This window comes from Schistocerca nitens, chromosome 2 (genome assembly GCF_023898315.1).
Source record: "Schistocerca nitens isolate TAMUIC-IGC-003100 chromosome 2, iqSchNite1.1, whole genome shotgun sequence".
Taxonomy (NCBI): domain Eukaryota; kingdom Metazoa; phylum Arthropoda; class Insecta; order Orthoptera; family Acrididae; genus Schistocerca; species Schistocerca nitens.
Window position 1 is genome coordinate 306,852,661 of NC_064615.1, and position 23,680 is coordinate 306,876,340.

At 42.9% G+C, this 23,680-nt stretch overlaps 1 protein-coding gene across 1 annotated transcript in view; it reads right to left on the minus strand.

The window, feature by feature from the left end:
• LOC126235001 (galactosylgalactosylxylosylprotein 3-beta-glucuronosyltransferase P-like) overlaps positions 1-23,680 on the minus strand; it is a 187,266-nt gene that overhangs the window by 48,906 nt on the left and 114,680 nt on the right. The window contains exons 2-3 of the mRNA XM_049943737.1: positions 22,118-22,400; positions 4,585-4,742 (exon numbers count right to left, since the gene is read on the minus strand). Coding sequence (XP_049799694.1) covers positions 4,585-4,742; positions 22,118-22,400 — 441 coding nt within the window. The remainder of the gene's footprint in view (positions 1-4,584; positions 4,743-22,117; positions 22,401-23,680) is intronic.

Sequence of the window (23,680 nt, forward strand, 5' to 3'; positions counted from 1 at the left end):
AGATATCATGGCTTCCACTTGAACACAAACAATGCATCCTGCATTATACTCTCATCATCAATCATCAACACATTCTAGTTGTCTATTATTTCTTTAATACAACACTGTGCAGAATTCCATTATTACTAAATGATGTGAAGTTGTTGATTGTAATATTTGATGTCTGGTACTATCCGAACTAGGGAGAATTGACTTTCTATAGCGCATAAACGTGTATTGTAACAGTGTTAGGCAAAGCGTGGTGCTAAATCTAACTTATCATTCCATTTTATTAAGCATGATATTTAAGAAAGACTATAAGTTGAAAGGGAGACAGACTCTATTCAACTGGCGCGGATCTATAAGAGGTCGCATGTATCCTTGGCGCTGAGCGGCGCTGGTGGTGTGGCCAGAGGTCAACTGGTGGCCAGCAGGTGGTATGGAAAGGGGAGTGAACGTTACACAAGTGAAGTGGTACTTAGGTTGTAAGAATAGCTTTTAACTGATAGTTTATCTTGGACATCATGTGGTCGCACTAGTTACTTTAACAACTGCTGTGGGACTTAGTCAAAATTCAGCAGCTGTGATGTGTTGTTGAGTTGTGCTCTATGAGTATTTGGTATCGGGAAAACTATTACATTTTCATACTAATACGCTACAGCATGCTTCACATATGGATTTATTTTATTGTTAACTATTTTAATAATTTGTATAAAACCACAAACTTTAAAGACTCTATTTCAAAGAGCTGCTGAATGAATAAAGAGTCATTAGAGTTAAAACTTTCTTGACTAGCCACATCATTTAATTGTGACGCCACCCAATACCATTTATTTAATTCAATACGACCAATTGGATCGGAGCGTGGAATGTCAGATCCCTTAATCGGGCAGGTAGGTTAGAAAATTTAAAAAGGGAAATGGATAGGTTAAAGTTAGATATAGTGGGAATTAGTGAAGTTCGGTGGCAGGAGGAACAAGACTTCTGGTCAGGTGATTACAGGGTTATAAATACAAAATCAAATAGGGGTAATGCAGGAGTAGGTTTAATAATGAATAAAAAAATAGGAGTGCGGGTTAGCTACTACAAACAGCATAGTGAACGCATTATTGTGGCCAAGATAGACACAAAGCCCATGCCTACTACAGTAGTACAAGTTTATATGCCAACTAGCTATGCAGATGATGAAGAAATTTATGAAATGTATGACGAGATAAAAGAATTTATTCAGGTAGTGAAGGGAGACGAAAATTTAATAGTCATGGGTGACTGGAATTCGTCAGTAGGAAAAGGGAGAGAAGGAAACATAGTAGGTGAATATGGATTGGGGGGAAGAAATGAAAGAGGAAGCCGCCTTGTAGAATTTTGCACAGAGCATAATTTAATCATAGCTAACACTTGGTTCAAGAATCATAAAAGAAGGTTGTATACCTGGAAGAATCCTGGAGATACTAATAGGTATCAGATAGATTATATAATGGTAAGACAGAGATTTAGAAACCAGGTTTTAAATTGTAAGACATTTCCAGGGGCAGATGTGGATTCTGACCACAATCTATTGGTTATGAACTGCAGATTGAAACTGAAGAAACTGCAAAAAGGTAGGAATTTAAGGAGGTGGGACCTGGATAAACTGAAAGAACCAGAGGTTGTAGAGAGTTTCAGGGAGAGTATAAGGGAACAATTGACAGGAATGGGGGAAAGAAATACAGTAGAAGAAGAATGGGTAGCTCTGAGGGATGAAGTAGTGAAGGCAGCAGATGATCAAATAGGTAAAAAGACAAGTGCTAGTAGAAATCCTTGGGTAACAGAAGAAATATTGAATTTAATTGATGAAAGGAGAAAATATAAAAATGCAGTAAATGAAGCAGGCAAAAGGGAATACAAACGATGTACTTGAGGACAGTATTATGGAAATGGAAGAGGATGTAGATGAAGATGAAATGGGAGATAAGATACTGCGTGAAGAGTTTGACAGAGCACTTAAAGACCTGAGTCGAAACAAGGCCCCGGGAGTAGACAACATTCCATTAGAACTACTGATGGCCTTGGGGGAGCCAGTCATGACAAAACTCTACCATCTGGTGAGCAAGATGTATGAGACAGGCGAAATACCCACAGACTTCAAAAAGAATATAATAATTCCAATACCAAAGAAAGCAGGTGTTGACAGATGTGAAAATTACCGAACTATCAGTTTAATAAGTCACAGCTGCAAAATACTAACGCGAATTCTTTACAGACGAATGGAAAAACTGGTAGAAGCGGACCTCGGGGAAGATCAGTTTGGATTCCGTAGAAATGTTGGAACACGTGAGGCAATACTGACCTTACGACTTACCTTAGAAGAAAGATTAAGGAAAGGCAAACCTACGTTTCTAGCATTTGTAGACTTAGAGAAAGCTTTTGACAACGTTAACCGGAATACTCTCTTTCAAATTCTAAAGGTGGCAGGGGTAAAATACAGGGAGCGAAAGGCTATTTACAATTTGTACAGAAACCAGATGGCAGTTATAAGAGTCGAGGGGCATGAAAGGGAAGCAGTGGTTGGGAAAGGAGTGAGACAGGGTTGTAGCCTCTCCCCGATGTTATTCAATCTGTATATTGAGCAAGCAGTAAAGGAAACAAAAGAAAAATTCGGAGCAGGTATTAAAATTCATGGAGAAGAAGTAAAAACTTTGAGGTTCGCCGATGACATTGTAATTCTGTCAGAGACAGCAAAGGACTGGGAAGAGCAGTTGAACGGAATGGACAGTGTCTTGAAAGGAGGATATAAGATGAACATCAACAAAAGCAAAACGAGGATAATGGAATGTAGTCAAATTAAATCGGGTGATGCTGAGGGGATTAGATTAGGAAATGAGACACTTAAAGTAGTAAAGGAGTTTTGCTATTTAGGGAGTAAAATAACTGATGATGGTCGAAGTAGAGAGGATATAAAATGTAGACTGGCAATGGCAAGGAAATCGTTTCTGAAGAAGAGAAATTTGTTAACATCGAGTATAGGTTTATGTGTGAGGAAGTCGTTTCTGAAAGTATTTGTATGTATGGAAGTGAAACATGGGCGATAACCAGTTTGGACAAGAAGAGAATAGAAGCTTTCGAAATGTGGTGCTACAGAAGAATGCTGAAGATTAGATGGGTAGATCACATAACTAATGAGGAGGTATTGAATAGGATTGGGGAGAAGAGAAGTTTGTGGCACAACTTGACTAGAAGAAGGGATCGGTTGGTAGGACATGTTTTGAGGCATCAAGGGATCACAAATTTAGCATTGGAGGGCAGCGTGGAGGGTAAAAATCGTAGAGGGAGACCAAGAGATCAATACACTAAGCAGATTCAGAAGGATGTAGGTTGCAGTAGGTACTGGGAGATGAAGAAGCTTGCACAGGATAGAGTAGCATGGAGAGCTGCATCAAACCAGTCTCAGGACTGAAGACCACAACAACAACGACCAATTGTACTTTATGTTACTTATTATTCGCAATGACTGCCCAACATTTGGTAAATTTGGATTGACGATCACTGACAGTTGATGTACATTACGCAGTTAGGCTGCTGCCGCGCGTGGAACCTGACTTTGGTGGTTTAGCGTTTCCGACATTCGCAACACTAGCCTTCATCATATTCTTTCCCTGTAAATGGCCAGTGATTTTTCTCATCAGGAATAATCAAATGCGATTTTAACTTTCCTCACTTAATCCGCTCTTCTCCATGCCACATCGATTTGGTTGCGGAACTTTATTCCCATTGATCCAGGGCTTCCGTTACGTAAATGGCTGGACCTTCCGTTCCTGAAACAGTACTCATGGTTTGGTGTCCTTATCATATGCTGGGTGGGAAGAGAGGGAAGGTGGAAGGGGGTTTATGCAGGCCAAGGTCGTCTAGAAATATGCTTAAGACAGGACTGCTATCCACTACACCGCACTGCTTGCACCAGAGCCCACGGCAAGACACTATTTTGCATTGTCTGTGTGGAGGAAATCGTTACAATCTGTGATGGCCGTAAGTGCTCTAAGCCACTGTGGCTTTGAACATGATGATATTTTATGCCCTCATTTCATTGACTGTCAGTTTGTATCTACGTATGTGTGTGCAACAATCCTGACTCATTTTCATAGCACCATGTTGAAAACTATGACGCACAGCACATTTTTCACTAGGTATGGACCTCTCTTAGTGAATGTGGTGTCCAGTAAGCATACATTATGCAGTAGGTTAGTCTGCCTTCCAAAATTTCTTGTACCATTAAGCAGTATATTCTGCAGAAACCACACAAATAGGACTATAAGGATTAGTCTTTAGTTCTCGTTCTCTCTTACAGCATAAAAATATTTATCTGTTGCCAGGTATGGCTGCAATTGCTTTCCTCAGAACAAAAGAAAATAATGTAGCTACAAGTGGGCTGCCGTGTGTGTTATGCTATTCAACAGAAACTAGAAATTTAAGTAGTTACAGAAGATTTTTTCTTTAAGACAATCATTTCAAATTATGTGGGAACTACTGGAATTACGAGATGATTTAAGTTCATAAATAATTTTTAAACAACTGTAACTTCAAAGAACTCACATTCCATTAATTTCGGTGTAAAAATTGATTTCTTACTTCTTCAAATAACCGAATGTCATAAGAGTTGTCGTCATCAGCAAAATACAAGACACCTCTCGATGCGTTTGCTCTTATCCACTGCAGGCCCCTGTTTCGTTGTGGCACTCCACGTGGTTTGCCTCCTGGTAGGATGCTACACTCCTCCGGCATAGGCGCTACACAGAAAATAAATATTAAATTAGAACGGAGGTAACATCTGGCACGCGGAGTGCATCAACTTGCATAGCCCGTTGAAATAATTAGTACGTCGATTAAGTTGTAAGTTGGACAGCTGAAAGAGCTGGAATGATGTTCTGCACGACTGGAATCAATCAAATTTAAAACATTATGGAACAGTTGTTTAGGATAATATGCAGGCATTATTACTGTAAAACTCCACATTTTAATAAAATATTTTGTCTCAGTACACTAACAGTATTTTATTTTCCTTATTGTGTTTCCTCTTTAGTGATAGCATGCTCAGGCGCTAATTCGAAATGACACACAAACTGAAAATTAAACTATAATGCTCATGAGAAGGAGATATCACGAATACCAATTTAAAATTGTGCCTTGATTTCTCATGCTTACAAGTTTTCAATTGTCCACATTTGTAAAAGATAGCTCTATTTTGAAATCTCAGAGACAAATGTACAGTCTTAGACATAAAAAGTGACCGCCGTCCGCTCGCCACAGAGCTTAAGTCCGAGTCGTTCACATAAGGTGGCCAATAAAACTGACGGCCAGACGCCACCCGCGGCCTGAAATCCGGCGCCGCACAGGTGAACGCAACGCGACGCTGTCAGTGTATGTATCAACTGTCATTTTCGAGTCTGAAGTTCTAGTTATCAACTTACAGTTAAGCATTGGATTTTGCATACCTGAAAATCATTAACTACCGTTAAACATTGTAAAATTGAGTCGCAAGTGGGAAAAGGTCTAACATCTACAACACAATATTTACTTTTCGTATAACAGAGAGGTGAATGCAGAGGAGGCAGCTAGAAAGATTTGAACTGTGTGTGGAGCGAGTGCTTTTGGGAAAAATAGGCTAGAAAAAGGTATTCTTGTTTCAACAAAGATCGTTCTGGCATGAATGATTTTCCACATTAAGGAAGTCTCGACTACTGATATACACTCCTGGAAATTGAAATAAGAACACCGTGAATTCATTGTCCCAGGAAGGGGAAACTTCATTGACACATTCCTGGGGTCAGATACATCACATGATCACACTGACAGAACCACAGGCACATCGACACAGGCAACAGAGCATGCACAATGTCGGCACTAGTACAGTGTATATCCACCTTTCGCAGCAATGCAGGCTGCTATTCTCCCATGGAGACGATCGTAGAGTTGCTGGATGTAGTCCTGTGGAACGGCTTGCCATGCCATTTCCACCTGGCGCCTCAGTTGGACCAGCGTTCGTGCTGGACGTGCAGACCGCGTGAGACGACGCTTCATCCAGTCCCAAACATGCTCAATGGGGGACAGATCCGGAGATCTTGCTGGCCAGGGTAGTTGACTTACACCTTCTAGAGCACGTTGGGTGGCACGGGATACATGCGGACGTGCATTGTCCTGTTGGAACAGCAAGTTCCCTTGCCGGTCTAGGAATGGTAGAACGATGGGTTCGATGACGGTTTGGATGTACCGTGCACTATTCAGAGTCCCCTCGACGATCACCAGTGGTGTACGGCCAGTGTAGGAGATCGCTCCCCACACCATGATGCCGGGTGTCGGCCCTGTGTGCCTCGGTCGTATGCAGTCCTGATTGTGGCGCTCATCTGCACGGCGCCAAACACGCATACGACTATCATTGGCACCAAGGCAGAAGCGACTCTCATCGCTGAAGACGACACGTCTCCATTCGTCCCTCCATTCACGCCTGTCGCGACACCACTGGAGGCGGGCTGCACGATGTTGGGGCGTGAGCGGAAGACGGCCTAACGGTGTGCGGGACCGTAGCCCAGCTTCATGGAGACGGTTGCGAATGGTCCTCGCCGATACCCCAGGAGCAACAGTGTCCCTAATTTGCTGGGAAGTGGCGGTGTGGTCCCCTACGGCACTGCGTAGGATCCTACGGTCTTGGCGTGCATCCGTGCGTCGCTGCGGTCCGGTCCCAGGTCGACGGGCACGTGCACCTTCCGCCGACCACTGGCGACAACATCGATGTACTGAGGAGACCTCACGCCCCACGTGTTGAGCAATTCGGCGGTACGTCCACCCGGCCTCCCGCATGCCCACTATACGCCCTCGCTCAAAGTCCGTCAACTGCACATACGGTTCACGTCCACGCTGTCGCAGCATGCTACCAGTGTTAAAGACTGCGATGGAGCTCCGTATGCCACGGCAAACTGGCTGACACTGACGGCGGCGGTGCACAAATGCTGCGCAGCTAGCGCCATTCGACGGCCAACACCGCGGTTCCTGGTGTGTCCGCTGTGCCGTGCGTGTGATCATTGCTTGTACAGCCCTCTCGCAGTGTCCGGAGCAAGTATGGTGGGTCTGACACACCGGTGTCAATGTGTTCTTTTTTCCATTTCCAGGAGTGTATGTTATGGATTTCCATTTAGCCGTCATGCAACATTTGCATTCAACAGGAAAAATTCAGAAGTATGGTGTAGGAGTACTGCATGCTCTAATTCGAAACAACAAAAATCAACTGAGTGACTATTATTGAACGTCATCAGGTCGTTCACTGAACATTCCTATGCAGTACTGTTACTAGTGACGAGTGATGATGCCTTTACCGTTAACTTCCTAAGAAGAAATGAAAGGCTGAGCCCCACCAAAAGGCGTAAACTCGAGCAAAGGGAAGTGTGAGCATAATATTTTACATCTGATAGCTCCAAAAATGTGTTTTGCGCTACGAATTCTGCCCCAAGTGGTGTGTGCATCACAGCTGGGATTTGTTGGGAACAACTGAGACACCTTTCGGTCGCAGTGTAAGAAAATCGACCGACAAAACTACATCGCCTGTGCTACTGCATGATAACGCACTCTGTTGATTTGAGAAACAAAACTATCCAGGAATTCATAGGAAAATCGTCTCTCAGGCACTTGTATTGATAGGGAAGTCATCTCTCAAGCACTTGTCCCTCTCGTCATATACTCGTTAAATTTTACCTTTCCCTCCCTTGATCGGTCAATCGTCACGGCAGTTCATTTCTAGACGAAAATACTCTTCAAACTACACTGGTTTAATGACATCGTTAGAACCAGTAGGTTTCTACAGGCGTAGAATTTGTAAACTACTTTAGCATTGTCAGATTGTTTTAGATATCGTGAAAGAAAATTCTACTGGTGATTAATTTCTCTTTGATGATTACTGTTGCGTTCAGTAAACTAATGGAAAACGCAATTAAAATATTCACTCTACTAATACAAATTAAATTCAGCTAACTACGGAAATATCACGATGGCAGTCTATCGTAATAAAGCATTAAGTGTCTGTGAGACGATTGAACCTATTTTAACACTAATTAGTAGGATATTACAGACTTTTGACTTCGAAAAAGTCTGTATTTACTTCATGTCCTGTATCATTCTCAAGTATTATGAAAATGTGGCAGTTCATAGAAAAAATTATGTATTCACAACAATAAAAAATATATCGGCAGAAAACAAAAGTGGAATTATGAGCCGGCCGCGGTGGCCATGCGGTTCTAGGCGCTGCAGTCTGGAACCGCGCGACCGCTACGGTAGCAGGTTCGAATCCTGCCTCGGGCATGGATGTGTGTGATGTCCTTGGGTTAGTTAGGTTTAAGTAGTTCTAAGTTCTAGGGGACTGATGACCTGAGATGTTAAGTCCCGTAGTGCTCAGTGCCATTTGAACCATTTGGAATTACGAATTTTGCAGTACTGTAAGGTTTTCGCTCTGACACTAAGAGGCACTAAAAATAGCAAGCCGAATTTTGCCCGAGCGTTGTCTTACGATTTCCTTATTGAGTTTGTATCTGCCTGCTTGAAGCTCTGCAACAGAAGCATTAAAAATCTGGCTTTCAGCGAGTCTCGAAAGGCCAACAGAGGCAGCGCCCATGTGACAGGCAAGCACGTTACCTAGGAGCTAGCGGACAAGTGTGGTGTCGTTGGCTTACTTCTTGGCCCAGTAGGCACTATGGCAGATATATCGCAACATAAGAGGCGGAAGTATTTGTATTTCCGGTGTGGAACGACTTTCGCTGACTCAAAAGCATTAACCTGATATCCTTATGTCACATTTCAAGAGCAAATCACATTATTCAATTGAAATGACACGATAATATCAAGTGAATTTAGGAGGCTAGTTCTGTGCCATCAAGGAAGTAACTCGTCGGTCTCAGAGTTGCCAAACATATTCTGCGCTGTTGCCAAGTCTCAGTTATACTGCCAGGAAGAATACCAGCTGATGTGTTCTGTGAGTGACCTCGGAAATGACTATAGCTTCGTCTCAAAGTTGCGGGTGGTAAGGGCCGCAATATCCTCATTATATGTCAATGAGACTTATTCGCATTTCTCAAACTAGGTTTAGGGGCTAGAGTCTAATTACTTGTATTACATCGATGCACTGAGTGCAAACTAAATGTCATAAATTAATAACTGCGACAAGTATTTGTGTTTACCGGCCTTAATCGGACAGAAACATTGAAAGCATGTTCACCAGACGCGATTCACAATTTTGGAGCTTCTCCAGTGGTTGAGTTGGCAATGTATCTTTGCTGTACAATATTGCTATTGAGATCACTGTCATTGGCACATCCTCCAGAAGACAGCCATGGCCTGGCTTTTTGTTGTCGGCTTTTGTGCCGGATATTCTGCATTTTCTCGAAAGGCGAATTCGAATATTCCAAGGGCGAAAATTTGATGTTTCTATTCTTCCAGCTCTAACATTCAAAAAACAGTTACAACAAGCGGCAGAAAAGCGCCTATGAACCGACAATTAATAATGTAGTCGTAATTAGTGGAATCTGACAAATTCCATCTGTCATCTGAATCATGATAGAAGGTTGTATACATGGAAGAACCCTGGAGATACTAAAAGGTATCAGATAGATTATATACTGGTAAGACAGAGATTTAGGAACCAGGTTTTAAACTGTAAGACATTTCCAGGGGCAGATGTGGACTCTGACCACAATCTATTGGTTATGACCTGTAGATTAAAACTGAAGAAACTGCAAAAAGGTGGGAATTTAAGGAGATGGGACCTGGATAAACTGAAAGAACCAGAGGTTGTACAGAGTTTCAGGGAGAGCATAAGGGAACAATTGACAGGAATGGGGGAAAGAAATACAGTAGAAGAGGAATGGGTAGCTTTGAGGGATGAAGTAGTGAAGGCAGCAGAGGATCAAATAGGTAAAAAGACGAGGGCTAGTAGAAATCCTTGGGTAACTGAAGAAATATTGAATTTAATTGATGAAAGGAGAAAATATAAAAATGCAGTAAATGAAGCAGGCAAAAATGAATACAGACGTCTCAAAAATGAGATCGACAGGAAGTGCAAAATGGCTAAGCAGGGATGGCAAGAGGACACATGAAAGGATGTAGAGGCTTTTCTCACTAGGGGTAAGATAGATACTGCCTACAGGAAAATTAAAGAGACCTTTGGAGATAAGAGAACCACTTGTATGAACATCAAGAGCTCAGATGGAAACCCAGTTCTAAGCAAAGAAGGGAAAGCAGAAAGGTGGAAGGAGTATATAGAGGGTCTATACAAGGGCGATGTACTTGAGGACAATATTATGGAAATGGAAGAGGATGTAGATGAAGATGAAATGGGAGATACGATACTGCGTGAAGAGTTTGACAGAGCACTGAAAGACCTGACTCGAAACAAGGCCCCCGGAGTAGACAACATTCCATTGGAACTACTGACGGCCTTGGGAGAGCCAGTCCTGACAAAACTCTACCATCTGGTGAGCAAGATGTATGACACAGGTGAAATACCCTCAGACTTCAAGAAGAATATAATAATTCCAATCCCAAAGAAAGCAGGTGTTGACAGATGTGAAAATTACCGGACAATCAGTTTAATAAGCCACAGCTGCAAAATACTAACGCGAATTCTTTACAGACGAATGGAAAAACTAGTAGAAGCCGGCCTCGGGGAAGATCAGTTTGGATTCCGTAGAAATACTGGAACACGTGAGGCAATACTGACCTTACGACTTACCTTAGAAGAAAGATTAAGGAAAGGCAAACCTACGTTTCTAGCATTTGTAGACTTAGAGAAAGCTTTTGACAATGTTAACTGGAATACTCTCTTTCAAATTCTAAAGGTGGCAGGGGTAAAATACAGGGAGCGAAAGGCTATTTACAATTTGTACAGAAACCAGATGGCAGTTATAAGAGTCGAGGGACATGAAAGGGAAGCAGCGGTTGGGACGGGAGTAAGACAGGGTTGTAGCCTCTCCCCGATGTTATTCAATCTGTATATTGAGCAAGCAGTAAAGGAAACAAAAGAAAAATTCGGAGTAGGTATTAAAATCCATGGAGAAGAAATAAAAACTTTGAGGTTCGCCGATGACATTGTAATTCTGTCAGAGACAGCAAAGGACTTGAAAGAGCAGTTGAACGGAATGGATGGTGTCTTGAAGGGAGGATATAAGATGAACATCAACAAAAGCAAAACGAGAATAATGGAATGTAGTCGAATTAAGTCGGGTGATGTTGAGGGTATTAGATTAGGAAATGAGACACTTAAAGTAGTAAAGGAGTTTTGCTATTTGGGGAGCAAAATAACCGATGATGGTCGAAGTAGAGATGATATAAAATGTAGACTGGCAATGGCAAGGAAAGCGTTTCAGAAGAAGAGTAATTTTTTAACATCGAGTATAGATTTAAGTGTCAGGAAGTCATTTCTGAAAGTATTTGTATGGAGTGTAGCCATGTATGGAAGTGAAACATGGACGGTAAATAGTTTGGACAAGAAGAGAATAGAAGCTTTCGAAATGTGGTGCTACAGAAGAATGCTGAAGAGTAGATGGGTAGATCACATAACTAATGAAGAGGTAGTGAATAGGATTGGGGAGAAGAGGAGTTTGTGGCACAACTTGACCAGAAGAGGGGATCGGTTGGTAGGACATGTTCTGCGGCATCAAGGGATCACCAATTTAGTATTGGAGGGCATCGTGGAGGGTAAAAATCGTAGGGGGAGACCAAGCGAAGAATACACTAAACAGATTCAGAAGGATGTAGGTTGCAGTAGGTACTGGGAGATGAAGAAGCTTGCACAGGATAGAGTAGCATGGAGAGCTGCATCAAACCAGTCTCAGGACTGAAGACCACAACAACAACAACAACAACAACAACATCTGATAATTGTGAAAACTACTTTTTTCATCTGCGCAGCAGCGCAGTTTGAACTCATTGGTTTCATAGGATTCCTATACTTAATTTCGTTATGATCGTTTACAATGACAGTAGCGGATGAGCAAGTCCAGTGAGGCATCAAGAATGTGAGCAATCACTCATTGCTGTAGTATAGGCTAGGGCCGAGAGAAACAGGTTTCTGTCAAAATAGGCGATTAGAGACACTGTCGCTGTCATTAAAGAGGAAATGGTCATAAAAATACATGTAGTGAAATGAGTAGGTTGATGCAGCTACAGTCCGGCACTATCACTGATTTGCCAGACATTTTCCGAATAGCACTTAAGATAAAAATGTGTGTGTGCGTGTGTGTGTCTGATCTTTCTGACATTTCCGAAAGAACAGACACTACGAATCGAAATAGCATTGTTAATCAATTAAATATCGAAAGACAGATATCCAGGCTGTCATGGGCGTTAAAATAGACCAACGGCGTCAGATGAAAATTTGTGCCTGACCAGGTTCGAACCCGGATTCATAGTGTCTTTTCGTTCGGACATGTCCGAAAGAACAGACACCACACCTACATCCATATTCAGGGTGTCTCAGGAGGAATAGTAGATATTTTAGCGGGTGGTAAGGTGGTAGTACAGACGAATTGCATAAAAAAATTACAAATAAATGCGTCCATTTTTTATTGAGTACAGAGATACAGCTGTTAGTACGTGACCCTAACAAACTTAAAGGAAAGGCAAATGCGGACGTTCAAAGCTGATTTTCAAAAAGTCCCCCACCAACTTCAATGCACATTTGACTTCTCTTGATAACACCATGTGTAGCTCTTCTGAGGTCGTCCTTGCGTTCTTTTATGAGGACTGCACTATTCACAATCCGAACGATCAAATCGGCTGTTGGTTTTACTTTTTCTTTGTAGACTTCGCCTTTAACCATCAGTGCAGGCAAATATCCAAAGAGATAAGTCCGGGGACCTTGGTGGCCAAGAAAAGTGCCCATATCTATTGATCCATCTTCCGGGAGAAGTTAGGCTTGGATAATGTCACCTGACGACTAGAATGTGCAGGAGCCCCGTCATGCTGGAGGAACATACGCGTTGTTGTAGCCAAAGGAACCTCTTCCAATAACGCTAGAAGCTCATTTTCAAGGAAGTGTAGACAACTGGGTCCTGTAAGGACCAACATACGAAACGAAAATGCATTGAACCTAGCTATATGTACTTGATAAAAATTGGACACATGTTATATGGCATTTTTCTGCAATTTCTCTCTACTACCACCTCCTAAAATATTTACCATTCCTCCTGAAACAGCCTGTATAATTATTTAGGTCTCGACCGGTCGCCGAAAGTTTTCAGTGCTAGACGCACGACATCGTCCGAACCCTCGCGGGAAAACAGTGTGGCCGCGAGTGAGTGGAATAATGTACGAGGGGGGTGGGGGGGGGGGGGTGGGGGGATGTACCGCGCATGTGGTATGCGGCAAAGATGCGAATTCGCGTCTGACGAATACCGTGTGTAGATAGGTGCTGCAAAGAAGTTGGCTGCTGTGTCCTGATAGTGCCCACCGTTGGAGGTTCGAGTTCTCCTTCCGACATGGGTGTGTGTGTTGTCCATAGTGTAAGTTAGTTTAAGTTAGATTAAGTAGTGAGTAAGCTTAGGGACTGATGACCTAAGCAGCTTGGTCCTATAATATCTTACCACATATTTACAAAATTTTAAATCCAAAATACTGCATCTCGGTTCTTACAATAGTGCAATAGGTGCGCACTGGTTAGATGTAACTGAAGAGAGACTCCAATTCGGATTGTGGTTAAGGGCGAGTCCCAAGCGCATGGCTATGAACAATTGGGCGCGGAAACTTAATGTCATCGGAGCCTTGTTGAAGGACAATGACATGCGATCGTTAGACCGACTGCAGAAAGTTCAGTTTATAAATACATACATACTTAGCAAAATATATCATGTCGCAGCAGTCTTACCGATACCGCAGGTCACCGCACATAAAAATACTAGCTGCAGCGTGTTGGTATGTGTGGAAACAAAATATCTTCAAAGTATCCTTCCACACGGCGACTTTGCAGAAGCAAAACGGAGGACTTGGAATTAAAGACGTTAAATCTAGACGTGACGCACTGTTTCTAACTCGTGCTTTTAAAATGATACATGCCACTAACACAGGCATCATGAAACTTCTGTTCCTCTCGATAGATCCTGGGGATAGGAACGCTCCTGTTAATGTAGCACTTATAGATGCCAGCCTAGATTACGTCCGAATGTACTATGTCGATTGCAGCTGTATAAGACTTCCATCAGCACAAACCAAAACTAAAACCGTCTATGATTATGTTACCAGACATCGTCTTCACAACCCAATTCAGGAAAATTAAACTACTAAAAACTGGATGAATGTATGGAAAAATATCAACAGTAAAATTCTACCAGTGCCGTAGGGTACGACGTTGTAAACGAAACCATACCCACAGCGCAACGGTTATGGAAAATGAAATTGAGGCCATCTCCATACTGCGACAAATGTCGGCTTGTAGAAACTGTAGCGCACATATTCTTATGTGAAAATAGAATCAGAATTGGGGATAGGAAGAAAATAACACTATCAACAGAACCGTAGAAAGTCATATCCAGATAACTGGGACAGTTTCTGTCTTACGTGTTAACAAACAAAACTTCGAACTAAGAAGAGTACATGTTTTACATTGCAGAAGAACATTTTAAGCTGAAGAAAAATAACAAGTATAAGGAATGGTTTCAAAATTTTTTGTCTATTGCTTTATGTGGGCTACAAAGAAGTGGGCAGTTCTATTGATTATAAGCAGAATACTATTCATCACCTTTTTTATTCCTGTAATCTGCTTTTTCGTTGGTTCTAAAGTCAGAACTGTTCTAATTTGATAAAACACCTCCGGCTCCGAAATTTCATTCATTTGTTGAAAAGTATATGGCTTCCTTACAGACGTCATATGCATCCAGTGCATAATAACTTAAATTGTGAATATGTTTCTGAATGAATGTTTATGTATTTTTCCGTCACCCTTTTGACTGATATAAGTTATGTTCTACAAGGAACGCACGTCATTTGAGGCAGAAATATGTAATTTATTTTACCTTAATTACTACTTCAATTTTGTTCTACAATTTAAGGCATATATAGGAACAAACATGGAATACATGGGAATAATACTGTTACGCAGTGACAGGCATGGGGGAGGCATTGTGGCCAGGCGTCGGATCTTCGACCCCTGCCCTCTTTGCCACCGCCGACCTGGTGCTGGAAGTCTTCTCAAATTAAAAAAAAAAATGGTGCAGTGGTCAGCACGTCTGTCTAGTAAGCACTGGGTCCAGGTTCGAAGCCCGGTCGGTCACAAATTTTCATCTGCCGTCGTTGCTGTATTTCAACGCGCTGTGACAGTGTGGACGTCGGTCTTTCGATATTTAAGATGCAATTGTTTTTTGAGGCAATAGAGGTGATTTGCGGACATTTGTCTTGCCATCAATGTAACAGGACTTCAACGGCATCCAACCCTTGGTCATTGCTTTGTGACGGCGCTAACGCATGTCATATACATGCGAATCAGATAGTAGCGCATGGTTAGTAAAATAACGAATGGTCAGTATCAAGTATTTACGAAAATTTCAAATGGTTCAAATGGCTCTGAGCACTATGGGACTTAACTTCTGAGGTCATCAGTCCCCTAGAACTTAGAACTTCTTAAACCTAACTAACCTAAGGACATCACACACATCCATGCCCGAGGCAGGATTCGAACCTGCGATCGTAGCGGTCACGCGGTTCCAAACTGAAGCGCTTAGAACCGCACGGCCACACCGGCCGGCTACGAAAACAAGAAGCAGGATTGAAGCGAACTGATCACTTAACCAAGTGCAACGTTGAGTACCTGTATAATGAGTCATTCCAGCTGCATAGCTGAGGGTAATATTTGTTAAGCAATTCACTGCAGAATTAATGTAATACCCGCACGATGTTCTCTGTAGTCATACTGTATCATTGGTAGCTCGCGAATGGAGTACTAGGTTCGTTAAATCGGATTACTCAAGCTGATGCCAAATAAAGAGAAGTGACGACGCCACCACACTATCTTTACTTGAGTAGGTATTCAGCGCTAAATTATGTGCGCCACCAATAACGTTACTGTAGCAGTTTGATAACACCACCACTACTACTGCCAACCTGTATCATTATCATCACACAGTTGTAACTCGCAGTGATTACAAGTTGCTGATGTTTGTCAAGAATAGCGGAAAGGACCTCATGAATGTGAAGTTCCATTTGCATTACGCCTAGGACGGAGAGAATCCTAAATAACAGTAATAGGTCACCCAGCGAAAAGAAGAGTCCACGTATTGTCTCAAGTTCTTGCAGTCTGATATTAATGCAATACATTTATACGTTTGACACTAAGTGCGTTTGGTAAATGAAACGTATACCAATTTAGAAGCGGTGAATTGAAAAATCTTCCTTTTGTTAACAATGTATACCAATTTTATGGTGTTTAAATGAGAAATCTTACTTTATGAAGTAATATCTTTTCAGTGTTTCCTAATGTCACCAGACGTAATTTCGTTGACGGGATGAAATGTTTACACAGAATGTTTTCTTTGTAACAACTCAATCGTTTTCGAGGATTTATTCGCACTGTTACAAGAAAATGTAGTGGCTTTATGAGTTTATTAGGAAATTCTTAAAGTTGAAATAAATTACGTCATATTGTAAATTATATATGGTAGTGAGTAAAGATAAATCTGCATTTTACATCTACCTCTAACTCTATACTCTGCAAACAACTAAGAAGTACATGGCATGGGGTATTTCCGATTGAGCGAGCTATTGCTGCTCCTTCACATTGTGTATATGTATGGAGCACAGGAAGAATGATAGCTTAAATGCATCTGCATATTGTGAAAGTCTTGAAATCCATATGGGAGCGATACGTCGTGTTTCTGAGCTTTCTTAACAAATCCTACCTCTTGAAAAATTGTAAATAGGCATTCAGGGGACAGTTTGTATCTGTCTTCAAGTATCTGTCAATATGGATTTTGCAGGATCTGCATAACATGAATTACCATATTCTAGATGACATTGAAATCTTGTCAAGTTAGACAATCCTTTTGGACATTTTTGAGGGGAAACTAATTACGGATAACTATATGACCCGCAAAAGGCTAAGGTTACTAGTAACATTATTTGCAAGGCTCTTTGATATGCTACTCAAACAACAGGAATCCGAACATACTTTGCTGAGGTACTCTTGGAATTACTTCTACTTTTTTCGATAATCTGCAGGCAGTTAATAGACTCCTGTCACCCAATCAAGTGTCAATTGTCTGCAAGTGTTCTCAAATTTCACTACAATCATACAGTGTCGGAACGTTTGTACGTCGAAAAGCATTTATACTGATCAACTGCGTAGAGCTCTTGACAGTATCCACTACATCGATGATATACTTCTCACCAAGAATAGCCCTATCAAACTTTCTTAAAAATCAGAGTAAGATTCGATGTACGTTTTGTAGAGCTTGACTGTAGGCTTGTAGGGAGTGGAGATGCTTAGGCTGCATGCCAAGGTAATCACACGGTGTAAGGTCTGCCGCAAATGGGAACGCGGGTGCAGAAGTCTGTTATAATAATTGATACTTGTCTGAGAATATAAGAATGAATCTTCCATATACTCATCAACCATTCTTTGTTCCACTGTGGAGACACTTGTAGCCACTGAACTGCACTTTGAGGTTCTGCTCCTTATCTTGGCCCCATCTTCCAGACTGTGACGTCAGACGGCGACTAGACCACTGACTGGCCGGCGCAGATAATGTTCAGGGAACGCTAGAAGGAGAAGAGCAGAGGAGTACTAAGCGAAAACGCAGTGGGGTCCCTACATATTGAGGCCGTACAGCAGGAGACGGAGCTTGGTGCGATGCCAATATGTGAACCAACTTGTAAGCTTACAGCGAATAATACTTAGTGGGCGATGGGATTTACGGTGACCATTTCTCTTCATTGTAAAGTTACCGAGTTCCGTGAACTAGGAAATCTCCAATCCAATGACAAACATGCACCATTATTCCTTGATTTCTTGTTTTATTCATTGCGAGACAGTGATACGTACACTGACAATTGCTATGGAACAGAGACACTGTTGGACATGAATAATCAGTGGCAACGATGGACGTCATGGAACACATCTAGAACGAAAAATGGTACGTGTTTCACCTCATGGGAAAGCAGGATGACAGACAAAAACATGGTTCATATTTGACGCAGGTCAGACTACCAACATGAAGCTCGATAACGTTACGGGAGCACATTTCCGTCTAGAAACATTTCTACCAAGAGCATCCAAGGCACACCCTCTAGGTTCAAAATGGTTCAAATGGCTCTGAGCACTATGGGACTCAACTGCTGAGGTCATTAGTCCCCTAGAACTTAGAACTAGTTAAACCTAACTAACCTAAGGACATCACAAACATCCATGCCCGAGGCAGGATTCGAACCTGCGACCGTAGCGGTCTTGCGGTTCCAGACTGCAGCGCCTTTAACCGCACGGCCACTTCGGCCGGCCACACCCTCTAGGCTTTAGGTTCGAGGAGTATCTAAGAAATTCCATATGTTCAATATCTTCACTTTCCAGTGTTTGTAACACCTCAGAAATCCGGTGAGGACCGGGATTGTCGTCCATGAACAGAAAGTAGGAACCTACCGCACTCCAAACCAGAATAACATTATCCAGAATATCCTCCCTGCAATACCGCTGTGCTGTAACGCTACAGCGCACAAAGATATCCAGCACTCTTCGATCGTCTTGCATAATGTCTGCCCACACCTTAACGTCTAGGCCTCACCGGTGACGTTCATCAACATTCTGTAGCGTGTAATGTGTTACAAAATTGTAACCAGAATCGTCTGTCACAATGCAGTGGGATTTGTCGGAGAACATCAGCGTGTACCACTTTTGTTGACCCCACTTTTAACATGCTCTGCATGCCAACGAACGCATTCTCGACCACTGCATGATACAAGTGCGATCAGCTGCACAGGATTTCGTTCACAAAAAGCAACCCGATTTAAATGCCGCGAAGTGCTTCTCACAGAGACAGGTTACAAGGGCTGCAGCGGTCTGCTCTTTTTCGCAGACAGGGTAACGTATCGATCCTCTTGGAGTTTGGAGGTCCGTCTACCATCACCGGAATATCCACCTTCAGCGGCCTGTTTTTAATCGCGATATGACTCTTTTGGACACAGATACAGCGTGTTTCAAAAGAACCTTACGATTTTGAAAACTCATATAAATTAATTCATGGTACGTACAGAGGTTATTGTACTGTCAATTTGTAGGCAAATACATCAAGTTTTGTCTCACTTAGCTCACTAGAGCGGAACCGAAGCGCAAGGAGCGCTAGCGGCAGTTGCGTTAATGGTGGCTGCCTTCATTGGACCCCAGCGTGCTAGCTGTGAGTTCTGATTTGAAGAATCGACGTCGGTGACAACAGTTAAGCATAACTTCCGTATCAAGTACACTGAAGATCCGTCTAGTAGGCCTAAACTTTATGAGTGGCATAAATATTTTGTAGAACAGAGTGCTCGGTGAGACATGGGAAATCCTCTGGTCGTCCAAGAACACCTGACGATGTCGTTGAGCGAGTGAGACAACGTTTTTTCAGCAGTTCGTTCACTCTCGTAGGAGGGTCGTCCAGTAAGTAATGCCCCACATTCTATTAAAAGGCCGTTAATATACATGGACAAACGTCAATGTTGGGGCTTCATATTTGACGTTTGTCCTGAGCGCCGGTGAAGTTTCGAACCGTTAGGCAGATCGCAGAGTAGTACAGCGTCAAAATTTCCTCTACACACGACTCACGGTACAAGCAGCGTGCTGTTATAAAATTCTTGTGTGCAGAAAAAAAACCGTGGTGAACATCCATAAACGTTTGTGTGCAGTGTATGGTGATGCTGCAGTTGATGGAGTACAGTTGGGCCATGGGTAAAAAAAGTTACAGCTTCAGGAAATGCAGAAACAGTGCTCCATGATCAGACACGCTCGGGACGTCCTGTCACAGCCTCTGCTCCAGACATGCTGAATCGTGCGGATGCCATTATTCGTGCCGACCGGCGCATCACAACTCGACAATTGGCCCTACAGTTGTCGGTCAGCATTGGAAGTGCGACTGCATTGATCGAGACTCTCGGATATTCAAAGAGGTGTTCACGATGGATTCCACGAATGCTCACAGCCGACCACAAGATTCAAACATAGGCCATTTCATCTGAATTGTTCGAGCGTTTTGAGACCGACGGAGAGTCCTTTCCGTCACGGATCGTTACGAGGTACGAAAGCTGGGTGCAGCACTTTGCGCCGGAAACAGAAAGGCAGTCTATGCAGTGGCATGATCCTGGTTCACCACAAAATAAGTAACTCAAAACAACCCCCTTTGCGGGAAAAGTCATGGTGACAGTCTTCCGGGATTGTAATGGCGTCATTCTCGTTGATGGGATGCCAAAAGGGCCAACAATCAATTCAGAAGCATACGTGAAGACTCTGAATACACTCAAGAACTGTTTCCGACGTGTTGCATCGGACAAGTATCCAGCAGAAATCTTGCTCCAACACGATAATGCGTGGCCACACAAAAGCCTGAGAACCCGGAAACACATCGTGAAATTGGGTAGGACGTCATTGCCTCATCCACTCTACAGTCCAGACCTGGCACTCTCAGACTTCCATCTCTTTGGTCCACTTAAAGATTCTCTAAGGGTAACACACTCTGAAGATGACAAGAGTGCCAGTCATGCAGTGTTAACATGGCTTCGTGTACAGGACAAGAGCTCTTCGACAACGCTGGCATACGGCCATAGAACGTGATGGAGACTACGTAGGAAATTAGGACACAGACGTGTTCATGTGCATCGTCACCAAATTCTGACTCTTAAGAATAAATATGTTCTGAGAAGAAAAATATGGAACATGTTACTGAACGACCCTCGTACGTAGGATTAGGCAACAGCTAGTGATCTTACAAGGGAACCTCCCCATCGCACCCCCGTCAGATTTAGTTATAAGTTGGCACAGTGGATAGGCCTTGAAAAACTTAACACAGATCAATCGAGAAAACAGGAAGAAGTTGTGTGGAACTATGGAAAAAATAAGCAAAATATACAAACTGAGTAGTTCATGCGCAAGATAGGCAACATCAAGCATAACACAAGCTCAGGAGCGCCGTTGTCCCGTGGTTAGCGTTAGCAGCCGCGGAACGAGAGGTCCTTGGTTCAAGTTTTCCCTCGAGTGAAAAGTTTAATTTTTTATTTTCAGACAATTATCAAAGTTCAGACACTCACACATAATCAACTTCGCTCTCCAAAATTCCAGGACATGTTCCGATTTGCTTGGACATACGCAGTATTTGACGGTCTACACACGGAAAAATTTGAAAACGTTAAAACGTTATGTTTTTACAGAGCATAGGGGAAATTGTGCGACTGTGAAACTGTTTCATTCATTTGTTGCAGTTTATGTGACAAACTCTTATGTTTTCATCACTTTTTTGGAGTGATTATCACATCCACAAGGAAACCTAAATCCGGCAAGGTAGAAGAATCTTTTTACCCATTCGCCAAGAGTACAAGTTAGGTGGGTTGACAACATATTCCCGTCAGGTGACGCACATGACAGTGTCGTATAGAATATATCAGACGTGTTTTCCTGTGGAGGAATCGGTTGACCTATGACCTTGCGATCAAATGTTTTCGGTTCCCATTGGAGAGGCACGTCCTTTCGTCTACTAATCGCACGGTTTTGCTGTGCGGTCGCAAAACACAGACTTATTACAATGAACAGAGACGTCAATGAACTAACGGACAGATCGTAACTTTGCGAAAATAAAGAAAGTAAACTTATCACTCGAGGGAAGGCTTGAACCAAGGGCCTCGCGTTCTGCAGCTGCTCACGCTAACCACGGGACCACGGCGCTCCTGAGCTCGCATTGTCCTTGATGTTGCCTATCTTGAGGATGGACTACTCAGTTTGTATATTTTGCTTATTTTTTTCATAGTTCCAGACAACTTCTTCCTGTTTTCTCGATTGATCTGTGTTAAGTTTTTCAAGGCCTATCCACTGTGCCAACTTATAACTAAATCTGAGGGGGGGGGGGGGGGTGATGGGGAGGTTCCCTTGTTAGAAGCTTCGGCACAGTGGACAGCGCTCGCTACTCACCGACGAGGTGGTCGTAGCGGACGCCGGTCCTGGCGAGGAGTTCTGCGACGGCGGCCGTGGTGCAGGCCGCTTCTTCGATGACGAGCCAGTGCAGCGCGGGCACGTGCATCAGCGTCTGCGCCAGGCGCGTCAGCTCGGCCAGCTGCTCGGGCCGGCGGTACGTGGGGGTGATGACGTACACGGTGCGCTGCTGCGGCGCCGCGGAGTGGGGGGCGGCTGCCACGTGCAGCAGTCGGCGGCGGTCAGCGGCGAAGGCAGGGGCGACGGCCGCCCGTGAGCAGCGCTGCAAGTGGCGGCGACAAACGAGTGAAAACAATCGTCTCAATTTCCTTTACTCTACGTGTATAGCCACTTTCTTTTCTTTTTTTTTTTTTTTTTACATCAGACTACGGGTTTCGTTCTACAATGACCATCTTCAGATCTGTTTTATAAAACATGTCCTAATATACCGGAGCCAGTAAATTAGGACAGGTCTTTGGACTCTGCTACTCACTCCAACTGCCATCTAGTGGCAGCTTCAAACTGGACAGGTCAGACTGTCTAGAGAGCCTGTATACAGAGAGAGTGGCCATAAGTGAAGTTGTCCGTGACTGGTTGAAAAGCTTTGGCGCCAATTTCCTGCCAAACTTATCGCGCGCTTCCTATGTTCGCCATGCTTTTGAGTTGAATTGAAGTTCAGGGGACTTTTGGAAACGATTAGAAGGTATTTGAATTATTGAGAGACTTGTTATGCGCTGTGCATGCATGTTAGATTTAGTTTTATATCGTTTTTAGTACGTAATTAGCGTTTGCGTGCATACTGGTAGCGTCACAAGCTTTTCTGAAGCCAATATCTGACAGTCCTTGCAGGAAACGGAAAGTTCCTGTAATTGTTGTGCCATGCTCATTCGACTTTATAGCGTCAAGCTTTATTTCGTTCCGAATCAGAACACTAGACATTATTTTGGTTTCAGTATTATTGCCTGACTGTTGACGCAGGCAAGTTATAAGCACGTTTCCCGCAGTTGTCGTAGTTGCTGAAATATTATTCGTAGTAAATAATTGTAGGTACTCTTGAAGACAGTTTTTAATAGGCCTACTTACTGTGGGGTAGATGGGATACGGTAGTTTTCTTGTTATATTTGGTAATTACAGTAGCCTAAATTTAAAAATCAAAATGGCTCTGAGCACTATGGGACTCAACATCTTAGGTCATAAGTCCCCTAGAACTTAGAACTACTTAAACCTAACTAACCTAAGGACATCACACACACCCATGCCCGAGGCAGGATTCGAACCTGCGACCGTAGCAGTCCCGCGGTTCCGGACTGCAGCGCCAGAACCACTAGACCACCGCGGCCGGCCTAAATTTAACATTACCTGATTTTTTAAATCTTTTTCGCTTGTTATCTACGAGAGGTATTCAGTGTATAAGTCGTAAGAAGTTGTTTACTTGTGACATGCAAAAAGTTTGAAGACGTGACAAGAAGTACTAATTCGTGTCACACTTTTTGCATGTCACAAGTAAACAACTGCTTAAGACTTTCATTCATCTGACGCAATACAGGTACGTTAAATCTTTAG